Source organism: Hemiscyllium ocellatum, chromosome 30 (assembly GCF_020745735.1).
Source record: "Hemiscyllium ocellatum isolate sHemOce1 chromosome 30, sHemOce1.pat.X.cur, whole genome shotgun sequence".
NCBI lineage: Eukaryota > Metazoa > Chordata > Chondrichthyes > Orectolobiformes > Hemiscylliidae > Hemiscyllium > Hemiscyllium ocellatum.
The window spans coordinates 32,741,611-32,757,714 of record NC_083430.1 but is presented as its reverse complement, the minus strand read 5'-3'; the positions used below and the strand labels follow the sequence as shown (position 1 = coordinate 32,757,714).

The window sequence follows — 16,104 nt, the reverse complement described above, 5'->3', positions numbered from 1 at the left end:
TAAATCACAAAACCCTTTTTTAAAAATTGCATTCTCGGGTTGGCTGCTAACAATGGTGATAGCTAGACAGTATGTTGAAGGTGTTGGCCCCTGTGTTCTCTGTCTATGCCATGATTTATAGATTGATTCTAATCTAAAAAGCGAGATAATGGAGTTTTACATGAATGCATGCAGTTTTTGAGCTCAGTTCTACATGAATGCATGCTGCTTTTGAGTAAAGTACAATGTAACCCTGCAAGTACATGTAGGTCATTGTCTGTGTTGGGAGTTGAGAGAGAGAGAGAGAGAGCGCTAAGTGAGTGAGACAGAGAGAGAGAGTGTGAGAGGGTGCATGTGGGAGTGTCAGTGTCTGTGTGCGCGTCTGTGTATATGTGTGTCCGTATGTGTGTGTAGGAGTATCTGTGTGCATAGTGTAATGGTGGTCACCTGTAATGTGACATGAACCCAAGGTCCCGGTGGAGGTCCTCCCCATGGCTACCGAACTTAGCATCAGCCTCTGCTCGGCCACTTTTCGCTGCTGCCTGTCCTGAAGTCCGCCTTGGAGGATGATCATCCGAAGGTCCGAGGTCGAATGTCCTGGACCACTAAAGTGTTCCCCAACTGGAGGGAACACTCCTATCTGTTGATTGTTGTGCGGTGCCCATTCATCCGTTGTCGTAGCCTTTGCTCGGTTTCCCCAATGTACCACGCCTATGGGCATCCTTGCCTGCAATGTATACACGCTCACATGCACCCCCTCACAGACTTAAGACACTCTGCACTCACTACACACACCCAGACAGACAAAGACCCACATGCACACACACATTTTGTGTTGTGAATTTGTCCTTGCAGGGTTACATTGTACCAATATTTACTGTGGAAAAGGACATGGAAGAAATAGAATGTAGGTCAATAAAGGGTGACATCTTGAAAAATGTCCATATTACAGAGGAGAAAGTGCTGGATGTCTTGAAATGCATAGAAGTGGATAAATCCCTAGGACCTGATCAGGTGTACCCTTCCACTCCATGGCAAGCTAGGGGAGTGATCATTGAGCCTCTTATTGAGGTATTTGTATCATCGATAGAAACAGGTAAGGTGCCGGAAGACTGGAGGTTGGCTAACGTGGTGCCACTGTTTAAAATAGGGGGTAAAGACAAGGCAGGAAACTATAGACCAGTGAGTCTGATGTCGGGGGGCAAGTTGGAGGGAATTATGAGGGACAGGATATACATGTATTTGGAAGGGCAAGGACTGATTAGAGATAGTCAGGGTAGCTTTGTGCATGGAAATAATGTCTCACAAACTTGATTAAGTTTTTTGAAGAAGTAACAAAGGGGATTGATGAGGGCAGAACGGTGGACGTGATCTATATGGACTTCAGTAAGGCATTCAACAAGGTTCCCCATGGGAGACTGGTTAGCAAGGTTAGATCACATGGAATACAAGGAGAACTAGCCATTTGGATACAGAACTGGCTCAAAGGTAGAAGACAGAGAGTGGGAGTGGAGGGTTGTTTTTCAGACTGGAGGCCTGTGACCAGTGAAGTGCCACAAGGATCAGTGCTGGGTCCACTACTTTTCATCATTTATATAAATGATTTGGATGCGAGCATAAGAGGTACAGTTAGTAAGTTTGCAGATGACACCAAAATTGGGGATATAGTGGACAGCAAAGGAGGTTACCCTCAGATTACAACAGGATCTTGAAAAGATGGGCTGAGGAGTAGCAGATGGAGTTTAATTTAGACAAATGTGAGGTGCTGCATTTTGGGAAAGCATATCTTAGCAGGACCTGTACACTTAAGGTCCGAGGGAGTGTTACTGAAGCAAGAGACCTTGGAGTGCAGGTTCATAGCTCCTTGAAAGTGGAATCACAGGCATAGTGAAGAAGGCATTTAGCATGTTTTCCTTTATTAGTCAGAGTATTGAGTACAGGAGTTGGGAGGTCATGTTGCGGCTGTACAGGACGTTCGTTAGGCCAGTGTTGGAATATTGTATGCAATTCTCGTCTCCTTCCTATCAGAAAGATGATGTGAAACTCGAAAGGGTTCAGAAAAGATTGATAAGGATGTTACCAGGGTTGGAGAATTTGAGCTATAGGAAGAGGTTGAATAGGCTGGGGCTGTTTTCCCTGGAGTGTTGAAGGCTGAGGGGTGACCTCATAGAGGTTTACAAAATCATGATGGGCATGGATAGGATAAATAGACAAAATCTTTTCCCTGGGGTCGGGGAGTCCAGAACTAGAGGTCATAAGTTTTATATCTTTCCCCTCTCACCCTAAAAAGATCGAAGAGGCAACATTTTGACAGTGGTGTGCACGTATGGAATGAGTTGCCAGAGGAAGTGGTGGAGGCTGGTACAATTGTAACATTTAAAAGGCATATGAATATGAATAGGAAGGGTTTGGAGGGATATGGGCTGGGTGCTGGTAGGTGGGACTAGATTGGGTTGGGATATCTGATTGCCATGGACGAGTTGGACTGAAGAGTCTGTTTCTGTGATGTACATCTCTATGACTCTACGGTAGTCATGATAATTATATCTGACTAGTCAATGTAACCAGTACTTCCTGCTTTGTGCAATGAACTACATCATCATCTTAAATATGTGCCTCTTCCGATTAAACTCAAGCTTAGTTTATCCTCAACGCAGCTAATTAGATAGGCCTTAGACATACCATATTACAATGCCCTTAGGGTTTTGTGGTACATGGTAGTGTCCCTGTCTCTGAGCCAGGAGGTCTGGATACATGTCACACCTGCTCCAGAGTGAAGTAATAGGTTGATTTGAAATTATCTGTTACAATGCTGTCTTGATGCCTGGCCAATGCAGCAGTATGATGAATACAAGCCTCCCATTAGGCAAACAAGGCTTTTGGGCCAGAAGGTCCTGGATCATGTCTTTCTTGCCCCAGATTGTAATTTATTATTTTTTATTAATGTTTTATTTTTTAAATTTTTATTTTTTATTATTTTAATTTAAATAATTACAACTGTCTTGCTATGTCCCTTGGGGCTGCTAATATTTATTTTATATGTTTTGCCACCTGATTACTAACCTTTCTACAATTTTAAAGTAATGCAACAAAAGAAAGGGTGGACCCTGAATTGGAATTTAAAGAGCTTTCCTTTGAGAAGCATAGCACACTGACAAGGATTCAACAGTGTTTCACTTTTTTTAAAAGGTCAGAGTTGTGTTTTTGTTAATTGTAATTCAACCATCAACTGAAGACTTTTTTTTGACTACTTGTTTTCTTGACTTCCCAGCAGGATCCACAATCTGCAGGTTGCCAGGGTGCTGAGTAATTCCAGCATTTTCTGCATTTATTTTGACTTTTCAGAATTTGTAGTGTTTTGCTTCTGTACAAGCAAATAATAACTCTAATGTTTAAACTGACATTCTGATTACCTTGCCTCCTTCCATGTAGCAGAAAACATAATGAATTGTATGCCCAACTTGGATTAAATACCTATCAAATTCGACACAAATCTGAATTCTTTGTCAGATTGTAGGAAACAATATGCCATTGTACAAAACTGAGAAGAGTAGGTTTTGTGCACTTTCTTTTCAAGAGCAGAATAATGAACTGGGATAATAGGGTTGTCTTACGAATACTGTGGCTCATGTTAATTTAGTATTGTCATTCCTTAGAATCTAAAGTTCAATTCTGATCCAGCACTTTGTCACATTATACAGTACTGTTATTCTCACAACATGATAGCTACCTTTTTACAGCAAACTATAATAAATATAATGAATCACTGACTATCTTTTGCAATGAGGGTTTTTGAAACTGACTGGCTGTCACCTCACATCACCTTCAGTTTAATATAGCAAATCTATCAGCATCTTTTTAAATATATATATGCAGTTTTTAAAAAATATTTATTGTGATCTACTGGCTCTTGTTATAGAAACTTGAGGGAGTGCTGCATTTAACATGCTTGTTAATATAAGTTTTTTACATACAAAAGTATATTATTGAGTCTACATCTCCCCAAAAAAAATGCAGCTCCAGCAATTAAATGTTTCATTACCCTCAATGTTTATTGCTTAAGACAAAAATTATATTTGACAGTAAAAGAAATAATAGGGGCAGGGAAAACAAAAGCATAGTACTGCTTTTAACATGGGATAGGGTTTGTTTGAAGTGAGTATGAGGCTTGCTTTCTGTTCCAGAATTTAAGCTCTAGCTATTTTAACTCCTGGGATTAATTCTCACCTGAAGCAGTCGGCATCACCGAATTGCCGAGTGGAAAGCAAAAGCCTGAATCCAATTTGTAGACTACAGGTTACAGGCTATCAGAACACTCTGAGTACCCTCTACGACTGAAAAGGTTTGGCTGGGATGTCAGATTTGTTCTTGGGTGTGTACCCAGTGTAGTTCCAACCCAGGTAGTTTTTATGAAGGAATGGCCTCTATCTGCCAAAACTAAATTAAAATATAACTTCACAGGATCCTGATTTGTATATTTAATGCAAATTCTATCTGACAAGTCAGCAGTCTTGATAGACCCACAGCAATATAGTGACAGTAGAGCACAGCATTACATGCCATTATGTTCATTGTGATGTGGCCTCAGTTTTTGTTTAATAAGGAGGTCTAAAAGTTGTTGTATAAGTATTTGATGATATCCTTGCCTACATTGAAAATTTGGTTTGCTATTTGCAGTTTGCCACCTATTCATTTTAGATTAGATTAGATTCCCTGAAGTAGGGAAACAGGCTCTTCGGCCCAATGAGTCCACACCTGCTCTCTGAACAGCAACCCACCCAGACCCATTCTCCTGTCCTATATTTGCCTCTGACTAATGCACCTAACACTATGGATGATTTAGCATGCCCAATTCACCTGACCTGCACATCTTTGCATTGTAGAAGGAAACCAGAGCACCCAGAGGAAATCCACGCAGACACGGGGAGAATGTGCAAACTCCACACACAGTCACCTAAGGTTGGAATCAAAGCTGGGTCCCTGGCGCTGTGAGGCAGCAGTGCTAACCACTGAACCACCATGCCACTCTGGTTTTGATGTTCATAAATTAAGTACTTTGTGTCTGGATTTCAATGTGGATTGACCATAGATAACACTACTCATCATGGGGAAAAGTATATAAAATTACCCCTCCGGTTCTTTTGTGTTGTGATTTCATGCTATGTTGAGTTGGTGTTTAAGACAAACTGGTTGAGAAGATGACAAAATCATGGACAATCTTTAGGCTATGACTTCAAAGTAACATGATATTTATTATATGTTAATAAATACTGCTATACTTTTTAAACCTAGTTCTACCAGGAGCTGACTCATAGCTACATTAGGTAAGGACTAAACTATGTTCTGTATGTGTTTATGTCCATGTGCTCTCTGTATCTTTAAGTCATACTTTTTAAGAGAGAAATTCAGTATTCTTTCCAGAATCTTACAATTCTGTGCTATTTAGGTTCAATGATTTGTAGTTCTGTGACTTAATCAAACTTGTTCCAGGGTCTTGAAGCCCTCCCACAAAACAAGTATCTGCATCAATATATTTGTTGGCCATGCATATGCAGAAAGATACAATTGTTTTCGTAGATTCAGATGAAAACATAATCTATGTTGGAGAATCTAAAATGTTTGCAATCTAGCCAGGGCAAGAAATAGTAGCAAACAAAAATGAATTCAGATTTTAAAAAACTGAATATTTTGATATTCAAAAAATTTTGCAGGAGATGTTTATCTCTGGAATAGTGCACTTTTTTTTCCTCATCCTGCCGGGTAGCTGTGGATGCTGTCAAAATATGGTGAAATTGTTACCTGAAGTGTGGAATTTACATCTTTTTTCAAAAGGCCGAAAGTGAACCATGCTTTGGTCCCTAGTTGCTGATTGTATCCAATGTTCGGAGCCAAATAATCATCTACCAGGTTTTAGATTTTCATCTTGGTATCTGTGTGTGGCAGTGAATGTTAATTAAATATAATCAATTTCTTATGACCGATTTGCAATTGGTAGCAAACGCAAGCTTCTGTCAAAGTATATGTTATGGGAGCATAATAGGGTTTTGAATAGGATCATAACCTAATGATTAGACATTCCCATGACATCGAGTCATAATTGGCATACATTTAGCGAAATTGTATATAGCTGAGCCTTGTTTTGCAGAAATATTGGTGAAATAGTGTCTCAATTTGACTATAACTCTGATATTATTAGATCAAGGAGTTTCAGTGCACACTGACAAGAATTGAACTGAGTTTGTTTCTGGGATTGCTTGCTAATTAATATCTATTTTATATAAAAATGACAATAAATGGAAAAATGAGATTTTCTCCAATTCCATTCTCAATCTCTTGTCCATATTCATATCTAATAGGAAAGCATTGTCAATAATTCTGATTTACAACAATACGCACTTTTTTTGTGGATCCCAAGAGCTGTAATGTGTGATGTTGCAAAATCTTCCTCTCATCTCTCCAATGGGCTGTTGAAACATTAGCAAAAATAATGGAAAAATTAAATGTCATGTCACTTATCTCAAATTTTCCATTCTCATAAAAGGGCATTATGCCTGCCCAAACTGGAGTCACAAACAATTTGTTGTCAAAATGTAACTGAGTCCGATCAAAAAGCCTCAAGGTTTGAGTTAAACAACATTTGGTGGACATTCTGTTTGTGTGCCCAGCTGCAACTGATGAATGACCAAAGATGAAAACTGGGAGAAAGTGAGGTCTGCAGATACAGGAGACCAGAGTCGAAGAGTGTGATGCTGGAAAAGCACAGCTGGTCAGGCAGCAGCAGAGAAACAAGAGAGTTGACATTTTGAGCACAAACTCTTCATCAAGAATGAAGAGCTTATACTCGAAACATCGACTCTCCTGCTCCTTGGAGTGCTTGATGTGCGTCTTCAGCATCACAAAGGTGAAAACTGAACTGAATATGGTTTTGATGCTTTTTTTAAAAAAAAATTAGCAACTGTGGGATGCCTATGCTGAAGTATAGGGAAAGCAACAAATTTGAGATGTTGAAGCTCCACATGCTTGCAGCTGAAAATGACTGTACAAATGTTAGCAGTTAATTACAAGCTCTGGGAGGTGTTTCTTGCTCATTAAATATAAAACTGAAAAGGCAGAAAATCATTTGAGATTCCTACTTCTGAACATCATTCAAAGATTTGCTTCTCAAGTAATTAGGGATGGACAATAAAGACTGACCTAGCGAGGAGCACCCATGTTTCATGAACAAATTTTAAAAAAGTGTACCAAGGATAGGATTGGACTGTGAATGCAATGTGATTAAACTGCTCCCAGAACACGAATTAAGAAAATTTAACTGCATTTTCTAAGTTGGCATTAAATAATGGCTTTTGGTGGTGATACTCGACATAAGTTACAACTTGTGAATCACGACTCTACATGAATCATTGCTTTAAGAAAGGAAAGCATCAAAAGAGAGAAAATTTACAAGAAAAATACAGCATTATTGATTAAAATTAGAGTAAACCATTTGCTACGTTCTTAGGTAACATGGAGAAACATTACATCATAGTCTGAGTACAGCAGAAGGATCACTGTGGATAACAGAAATGCAAACAGGTGTTCCTATGGCCCCCACAAAGGAAAGCCTAGACTCCCTGTCTTGTGGCACCAGTGAGTGGCAGCTGAAAAGTGTGGCTTTACTTTTCTTAAATTCAGGTGTTAGGTTCTTTCTCTTGAGATTCCTACACACTCAATGCAACTGCAATATGCCTACTTCTGTAAATGAGCAAAATTTTATTATGCAAATACAAGCTATGGAGGAACCCTTAACACTCCACAATGCTTGCGAAGCCAAGTTAAGCGATCTGTCTGAACCAAGGAAACTGTCCTTCCTCACACTGTAGGGATTCTATGATTATACAAAACCTTTACATCACAGTTATGCCCACAAGACAACCCGCAGCCACTGCCCCCAGTCACATGCCACTCGACACAATGCAGTGTCTCCAGAAACCATGCAATGTAAATCATCCCTTAATGGCCAAATCTGTTGTGAATCGTTTCTTAACCACAAGGAACAGTCAATTTCAATTGCAGTATTCTTATTGATCCCTGAATGGGGATAATAATGTAATTATTTTACTGTAACCAGGAAATGGCCATGCAAATAGCTGTGAATGGCAAGAGATGGAAATGTAAATTCCTTACATTCTATCTGTAAGACAGAGACATCCCAACCTAGCCTCAGGTCATCCAATTTCCTGCAGGTCAGCAGAGCAAATTAACCCTTTAATATTTCATAAGCACCTGGCTGGTGGGACATTAGAGGACCAGCAGTTAAAATTAGTAGAGACCTACCCTTGGACATGTTGAGTTCAAAGACTGTTGCCCTGAAATTAAAATGCATGCCTCTAGTGATAATTGAAGATGGAATACTCTACAGTATTTCAGCTAGTTATAAATTCAGTGCCACTAAACTTGGAGTTTCAACTATTAATGAAGAGATATTGTGCTGTGGATCTATATTCTCAAAATTGGAAAAATATCATCTTCTTTGTACAAGTTGTTCTATAACACAATGGTTGTGTTCTTTTGCAATCTTGTGCTATATAAAAATTGTGCAATAAAACTTTGTGTTAGCAATGCAATTGCATTATAGCAAACATTGTTTCTAAAGCATAAACTCTTAAAACAGGTGTCTCCATTTGTTAATCTCGTTATAGCCAATTCGTAATAACGAAACACATTGCAGCAGAATGACCTGTGCTGAAACCCTCCCTCTGTGCACATTTTAAGTGCTGCTGTTCACTGACCTCTGATGAGGGCTGCCTCCTTCATTTGATCAGTTTCATTGGCAACATCATAATTAGCTGGATGCAAATAAGACTGGCTGTTGCACTGGACAGATGTAAAGAATGTGGAAAAACATCAGGTTTAGGAGTGAAAATAGTGTGGAGGATTCATAGCTAGTTCCTATAATTTTCTGAAATATGACAAAGTGCATGAGATCAGCAAGGTAACAAAATGCAATCCACACAAAAGCAAGTTACTTATGCAACAGTTACAGTATGGTCTATGTTATAACAGTATGAAGATCAGAAAAATTATGTTTATAATATTCTCCTGTAAACTCCTAAACTACATCCTTTGAAATCTCTCAAGATTTGAAGTCCTATTTTTAAATGTCAAAGAATTCTTAAATGAGTAATGGTTTCAGGTGACCTGGAAATTAAAAGCACTTTCTTACCAATGAATTTTCCTCCAATAGTAATTTGTGTCTTAGCTGATCCTTGGATATTACATGGACTGCATTGCCTTATTTGTAACACCCAGAGTTAAACTAGATCTACATAAACAAATTAATAAATGTTACTGTACTTTGGTCGGCATGAACCGGTTTGAGCCAAAGGGCTTGTCTCTGTGCTGTAGGATAGCTATCTATTATATAGCAGTTATTATTTGCAACATTGTTAAAATTCTGACTGTACTATATAGCAGTATTTTAAACCTTTTCAATTTGGGAAACCCAACTTGACTACCTTTTAAATATTAATTCACTGGTAAGTTCCATGAAGATTTCAAATAATTACTGAATGACTTGGGTGTGTCTAATTGGATGATTTGAAAATTATTAATTTTCAGAAGTTTTCAGTGAATATTAAAACAATCATTATTACAAATCTATTTCTCAACACAGATTATAATTGTCTTGGATTCGTTGATAAAAGTTAAAAAAATTAACGCAACTTCACTTTTATATCTTGATTATGTTTTTAAAAAAAATTAAAATCAGAATTTGCATTTTGCAACATCTTTCATATCCATGGCATGTCCTATAATGCTGAAGTAGTTGTATAATTGTGTTGAAAGACTGCTGTTCTGAACGGTTGTTTCTTTATTTTTCTAATATTTCCACCCCCCCAAAGAATCTGTACCTAGGTACCTTGCTGTCTAAGATGGTGCTGTAATTGGCAACTTGAAAACTTTTCACTGTATTCAAGTGACTCACTTGCGATGGGGACAAATCTAACAATGTCCCTTAGCGAGATAAATGGCAAAATAATCTACGTTACTCAAAATACGCCACTCAAGGGAGAATGTCTCTAATCTTCACATACAGTTCTGGGATATTTTCCCAGTTGAGGGCAAACTCATTTAAAAGGCACCTTTTTTTTTATTTTTTATTTCTTTAAATCATCATGTTCAAATGAGAAAATGGCCTGCATATTTTTTGGAGAACCTGCATATGTTTTTAAATTTGATAATTGTTAATTTGGCTGAACAATGAGAGTATATGCCACTAAAAGTGCAAGCTCAAAATCAAATGGTGTGAGTGTTTTAATAGATACGTTTGGAGTGCTGAAGAATCTACAGAAAACAGTTTAAAATAAAGACATTCTAGTTGAGATTTAGAGTACAATTGATTATGTCCATTCATATAGATTTTGGTCATAATGACCAGATGCATTTTTAATAAGCCTAGTAATCGCAATGGTTAACAACCACCCATGATTAATAGCTAAAGTAATTACATCATCTCTGCTGATCATTGCCAGACTAGTGTTTTCAAAACCTGGATTGAAGATAATTTACATTAGTGGCCTTTTTAAGTAATAAATGACTGAAAGTGAGGAGGTGATCTAACTTGTCTTTGAGATTAAAATTACCCAGTAAAAAATATAATCTGTTTGCATTACAAATATATTAAGGTTAATCTTCGATAATATCAGTACCATTCCCTTTAAACTTAAAGGCCACAATTAGTGTCCTGATGGGAAGGATATCCATGAGTTACGCAGGGATCTGTATTGCTTGTGTTGGAATGGAGTTGTATCACCTCTCGCAAGTACTCAAGAACAAGTTTCAATTATGATATTTGGGGTGCATAGTCTTTGCTGTATTCAGAGCTTTCAGCTGTTTCTTGATTTATGTGGAGCGAATTGAATTGATAGAGAAAGAAGTCTGTGATGTTGATGACTACAAGGAGAGGTCAAGGTTGATTTATTCACTTGGTATTTCTGGCTGAAAATGGTTGAAAGTGATTCAGCATATTGTTTTTTGCACACGTGTTATGCTCTACCATAATTGAAAATGGAAATATTCTTGAAGCTGCCTCCTCCAGTTAGTTGTATAAGTGTCCACCACCATTCATGATTGGATGAAGGAGGACTGCACAACTTTGAATTGATCCATTTGTGGGATCACTTAACTCTGTCTATAACATGCTGCTTTCACTTTTTAAGAATGCCTCAAGATCCATGTGGTAGCTTTGTCTGGTTGGCAGTGTATTTTTAAGGGTGTCTCACATTCCTTTCCGACATCCCGAGTTGATGGTAAAAGCAGAGAGACTGCCATGACATTTCAGATTTATGTTGAATACAATTTTGCTGCTCATATTGAGACTGGGGATTCGATGTGAAGTGGTTGCACTTGTTAACAGATGGTGCCTCTATATTCTGTGGCTGTTAAACATTTAAGTCTGTGATTTGTGATTCAGTTCCCTGTTTTGGTTTGTATCTCCAGCTCCTGCATCTTTAGTTTCCTTTCCATCCTACTTCCCTCTGTTCACTCTAGAATGGCACAGCTTTTAGCAAAGCTCTCTTAAAGCCCTCCATTTTGCTAATTCTGTGTGTATTTTCACATGTATCCTAGTTTATTTTGATGATTATCTTTGTCCCTATTGTCTGAATTTTGTTTTTATGAAGCATTTTGGAATGTTTAAAGATACTGAAGACCAAGTTGTTGAAATGTTCAATACTCTATATTTTCAGGTGGTAAAAACGAGATTTTGCTGCAATGACTGAGGTGGAACCTGTGCTGGACTTTGCTACGTCAGGACGGACAGGCCGAAGAAATGCTTTGCCTGACATCCTAGGCTCACCTGCTGGAGTCAGTCCATCGGAACTTCCCATGAAATTGGCAGAGCTATCTATTAATGCAGGTATGATCTGTTTTGTTTCCATTTGTTTAGATGTGTCTTTTGAGAGGAATTAGTCATTAATATTCACAGAAGAAGGCCATTTGACCATGCTCAGACTGAGCCCTTCTAAATTCGTGGACTGTCATTCCCCTGCTTTCCCTCTGACCTTGCACACACCTCTTCAGTAAATCAGAAAATATTGAAAAATTGATTGCACATTAAGAACCTACACTGTGTCTACTGAAAAATGAATGTCCTGGCTTAATTCCATTTTTCAGCATTTGATCCATATTCTTGGAGATTAAGGGACTTCACTTGTACCTTTTATAATCAGTTGAGAGTTTCACGCTCTACAACCATTTCATGTAGTGAGTTTCAGGTCCCGACCACATTCCTATATGAACATGTTTTTCCTAATCTCCCCACAAATCCAAAAGCTCTGATACTGCTGTTCATGCAGTTTACAACTTCCCTCATCATTATCGAACACATGGCCAATTTTTGTCATCTTCAAATTTCTGGACAGGGCATCCTATAGTTATATCCAAATTTTTAATATAACCACATCAAGCAGAGGATTTAAAACTGAGCCCTATGAAAAGCTGATGGGAAACAGTTTTCCAGTTGTAAAAGCACTCAGCTACTTTTACTCTTGAATAAAGGGGAAGTACTGGATATCTGAAACAAATGCAGAGAATTCAAAGTTTGTGAGAAGATTTGTAGCTCGGGTGCTCGTTGTTGTGGTTCTGTTCGCCGAGCTGGGAATTTATGTTGCAGACGTTTCGTCCCATGTCTAGGTGACATCCTCAGTGCTTGGGAGCCTCCTGTGAAGTTCTTCTGTGATGTTTCCTCCGGCATTTATAATGGTTTGTCTCTGCCGCTTCCGGTTGTCAGTTCCAGCTGTCCATTGCAGTGGTCGGTATATTGGGTCCAGATCGATGTGCTTATTGATTGAATCTGTGGATGAGTGCCATGCCTCTACGAATTCCCTGGCTGTTCTCGGTTTAGTTTGTCTTATAATAGTGGTGTTGTCCTAGTCGAATTCATGTTGCTTGTCATCTGCGTGTGTGGCTACTAAGAATAGCTGGTCGTGTTGTTTCGTGGCTAGTTGGTTTCATGGATGCAGATCGTTAGCTGTCTTCCTGTTTGTCCAATGTAGTGTTTTGTGCAGTCCTTGCATGGGATTTTGTACACTACATTGGTTTTGTTCATGCTGGGTATCGGGTCCTTCGTTCTGGTGAGTTGTTGTCTGAGAGTGGCTGTTGGTTGTGTGCTGTTGTGAGTCCTAGTGGTCGCAGTAGTCTGGCTGTCAGTTCGGAAATGCTCTTGATGTATGGTAGTGTGGCTAGTCCTTTGGGTTGTGGCATGTCCTCAGAAATAGAGAACACACACCAGATCATCAACGCCACACTCACAGGAATCCGATTCTGCAAATTCCCAGCTCGGTGAACAGAACCACAACAAACGCAGAGAATGCTGGAGAAACTCAGGTCTGAAAGCATCAATGGAGAAACAGACTTAATATTTTGAATCCAGGGTGACTTCTGTTCAGAAACAAAAATAAATGTCGTTATGCTTTTGTTTTCTGCCAAATTTTGTACCTAGTTTGCTAAGGTCACTTGGATTTCATGGTTTTTAAAAGTTTTTGGCCAGTTCATCATGTGAAACATCATCAAAAGTCTTGCTAAATTCCGTGTATATCACTTCATCATCTGCACAATCCTCCTAGTCAGATGCAATCTTCCTTGTTCTGTACCTGCATGATAAGGGAACTGGTAGATCCCACTATGGTTCATAGTCACCATATCTGTAGCAAGTGTTGGTTGCACAAGAAACTCTGGCTCAGAATTGATGAGATGGAGTCTAAGTTTCGATCACTGCAACACATTAGGGAGGGGGAAACAGTTACTTGGATACTGGGTTTCAGGAGACAATCACACGGTGTTGGTTAAGTCCTTCAAATTTAGCCATGTGGTCAGTGACAGGAAGGGTGTGACTACAAGTGAAGCAGGCAGAGAGATCATGAATTTAGCATTGGGGGAAGCCTCCATTCTTGACATTGTCTAACAGCTATGAGGTATTTGGTCCCTGAGGAAAAGGACTATAGGGAGGATGGGAAAACTGACTAATGCACCATGGTATAGGAGGCCATTCAAGCCTGTGTGGGCAGGAGCAAAAAAAAAGTTAGTGTTAGGGATACAGACAGTATCCTATGTAAGTAGGATTGAGAATCCCTCATGGTGTGTGGCCTTTGTAAGGAACATCTTGAAATAGCTTGAGAGGATGAGGATGTTACTGGTGTCTTCATGGCTGATAAGTCAGGGACAATATAAAAACAGAGGACTGCAGATGCTGGAGATCAGAGTCGAGAGTGTGCTGCTGGGAAAGCCCAGCGGGTCAGGCAGCATCCTAGGAGCAAGAGAATTGACGATTCAGGCATGAGCCCTCCATAAGGGCTTTCCCAGCAACACGCTCTTGACAACAAAAAGCAAAAGAAAAAGCATAAAATTTCGGGAAGATTAGTGGAAATCATGAGAATTAAGAGCCTTTAAAAATCAGTAACTAACAACTAAAAAAGCATTTTTGGGGTGGAGAAAGGATGAAATATAATCTCTAAAAGGTAAGAGAGAGAGGCAAGAGTGCACAATGGACCACTGGAAAATGAAGCTGGTGAATTGGCAATGGGGAACAAACAAATGGCAAAGGAGCTGAATGGGACCTTTACATCAGTTTTCACGGTGGAAGATACCAGTAACATACCAGAATTTCAAGGGAGTTGGGGTAGAAGTGGGTGTACTGGCCATCACTAAGGAGAAGGTACTAGGCAAGCTGATAAGTCTGAAGGTGGACGAATCACCCAGACCAGAGAGAGACTACAGTCCAGGGTTCTGAATGAGAAAGCTGAGGAAATTGTGGAGGCACAGATCTTTCAGGAATCACTGGAGTCAGGAAGAGCCCCAGGAACTGGAAAAAAACGAATGTAACATTTTTAAGAAGGGAGGGAGGCAGAAGACAGGAAATTATAGGCTGGTTGGCCTGAACTCCGTTATCTGTATGATTTTAGAGTGCAAATAAGGATGAGATTGCAGAGTATTGGAATTGCATGGTAAAATAGGGCTGAGTCAGTATGGCTTTGTCAAGGGATGATCATGCCTGTAAAATCTGTTAGAGTTCTGAGGTAACAAGCACGTTTGACAAAGGAGAGCCAGTGGATGTGATCTATTTGGATGTTAAGTAGCCCTTTGACAAGGTGGCTGCCAAATAAGAAATTAGCCCGTCATCTTGGGGCAAGTTGCTGCCGTGGAGAGAGAAGAGTGTGTAGGAATAAAGGGGTCCTTTTTTCAGGATGGCAGCCAGTGACTAATAATGTTCTACAGGCATCAGTATTGGGCTGCAGAGGACTTGGACAATAGGCAAAGAAGTGGCAGATACAATTGTGAGATTATCAACTTTGGTAGGAAGATTAGAGGTGTAAGCTATTTTTGAAATGAGCAAAGACTTTGGAAATCTGAACCACACGGATTTAGGAGTCCCAGTTCAGAATTCTCTTAAGTTAACATGCAGGTTCAATTGGCAGTTAGGAAGGTAAATGCAATGTCCATATTCCTTTTGAGAGGGTTAGAATGCAAGAATATTCTGAGGCTGTATAAGGCTCTGGTCAGACTGCATTTGGAATATGCTGAGAAGTTTTGGGCCTCGTATCTAAATAAGCATGTGCTAGCTTTGGTGGGGATCCACAGGAGGTTTATAAGTATTATCTCGGAAATGAAGGGTTTGTCGTATAAGGACCAGTTGAGGACTCTGGGTCTGTACTCGCTAGAGTTTAAAAGGATGAGAGGGGATCTCATTAATATTTGCAGAATATTGAAAGACCTGGATAGAGTGGATGTAGAAGACTGTTAGGACAGATTAGGAGTGGAGGCCACCCCCCAGAGTTCTAAAGGTTTGTCCCTACAGTGAGATGATAGAGACTTTCTTCAGTCAGTGGACAGTGAATCTGTGGGACCTGTTGACTGAGAAGGCTGTGGAGGCCAAATCATTGAATATCTTTAAGACAGCTATAGATAGGTTCCTAATTAGTATGAGAATCATGGGATCCAGAAGGCAGGAGAATTGGATTGAGAAGCACATTATGCATGATTGAATGGTGGAGCAGACCTGTTGGACTGAATGGCTTATTTCTGCTCCTTTTTCTTATGTTCCTGTGATCTTAACAACTCCATGCGGACTGTCCTTGGTTACTGGAT

At 39.4% G+C, this 16,104-nt stretch overlaps 1 protein-coding gene across 5 annotated transcripts in view; it reads left to right on the top strand.

Moving 5' to 3' along the window:
* pkib (protein kinase (cAMP-dependent, catalytic) inhibitor beta) overlaps positions 1 to 16,104 on the top strand; it is a 120,455-nt gene that overhangs the window by 94,391 nt on the left and 9,960 nt on the right. For all 5 annotated transcript variants that reach the window (XM_060847354.1, XM_060847352.1, XM_060847351.1 and 2 more), the window contains one exon: positions 11,709 to 11,878. In XM_060847354.1, the coding sequence (XP_060703337.1) occupies positions 11,734 to 11,878 (145 nt within the window). In that variant the 5' untranslated portion in view covers positions 11,709 to 11,733. The remainder of the gene's footprint in view (positions 1 to 11,708; positions 11,879 to 16,104) is intronic.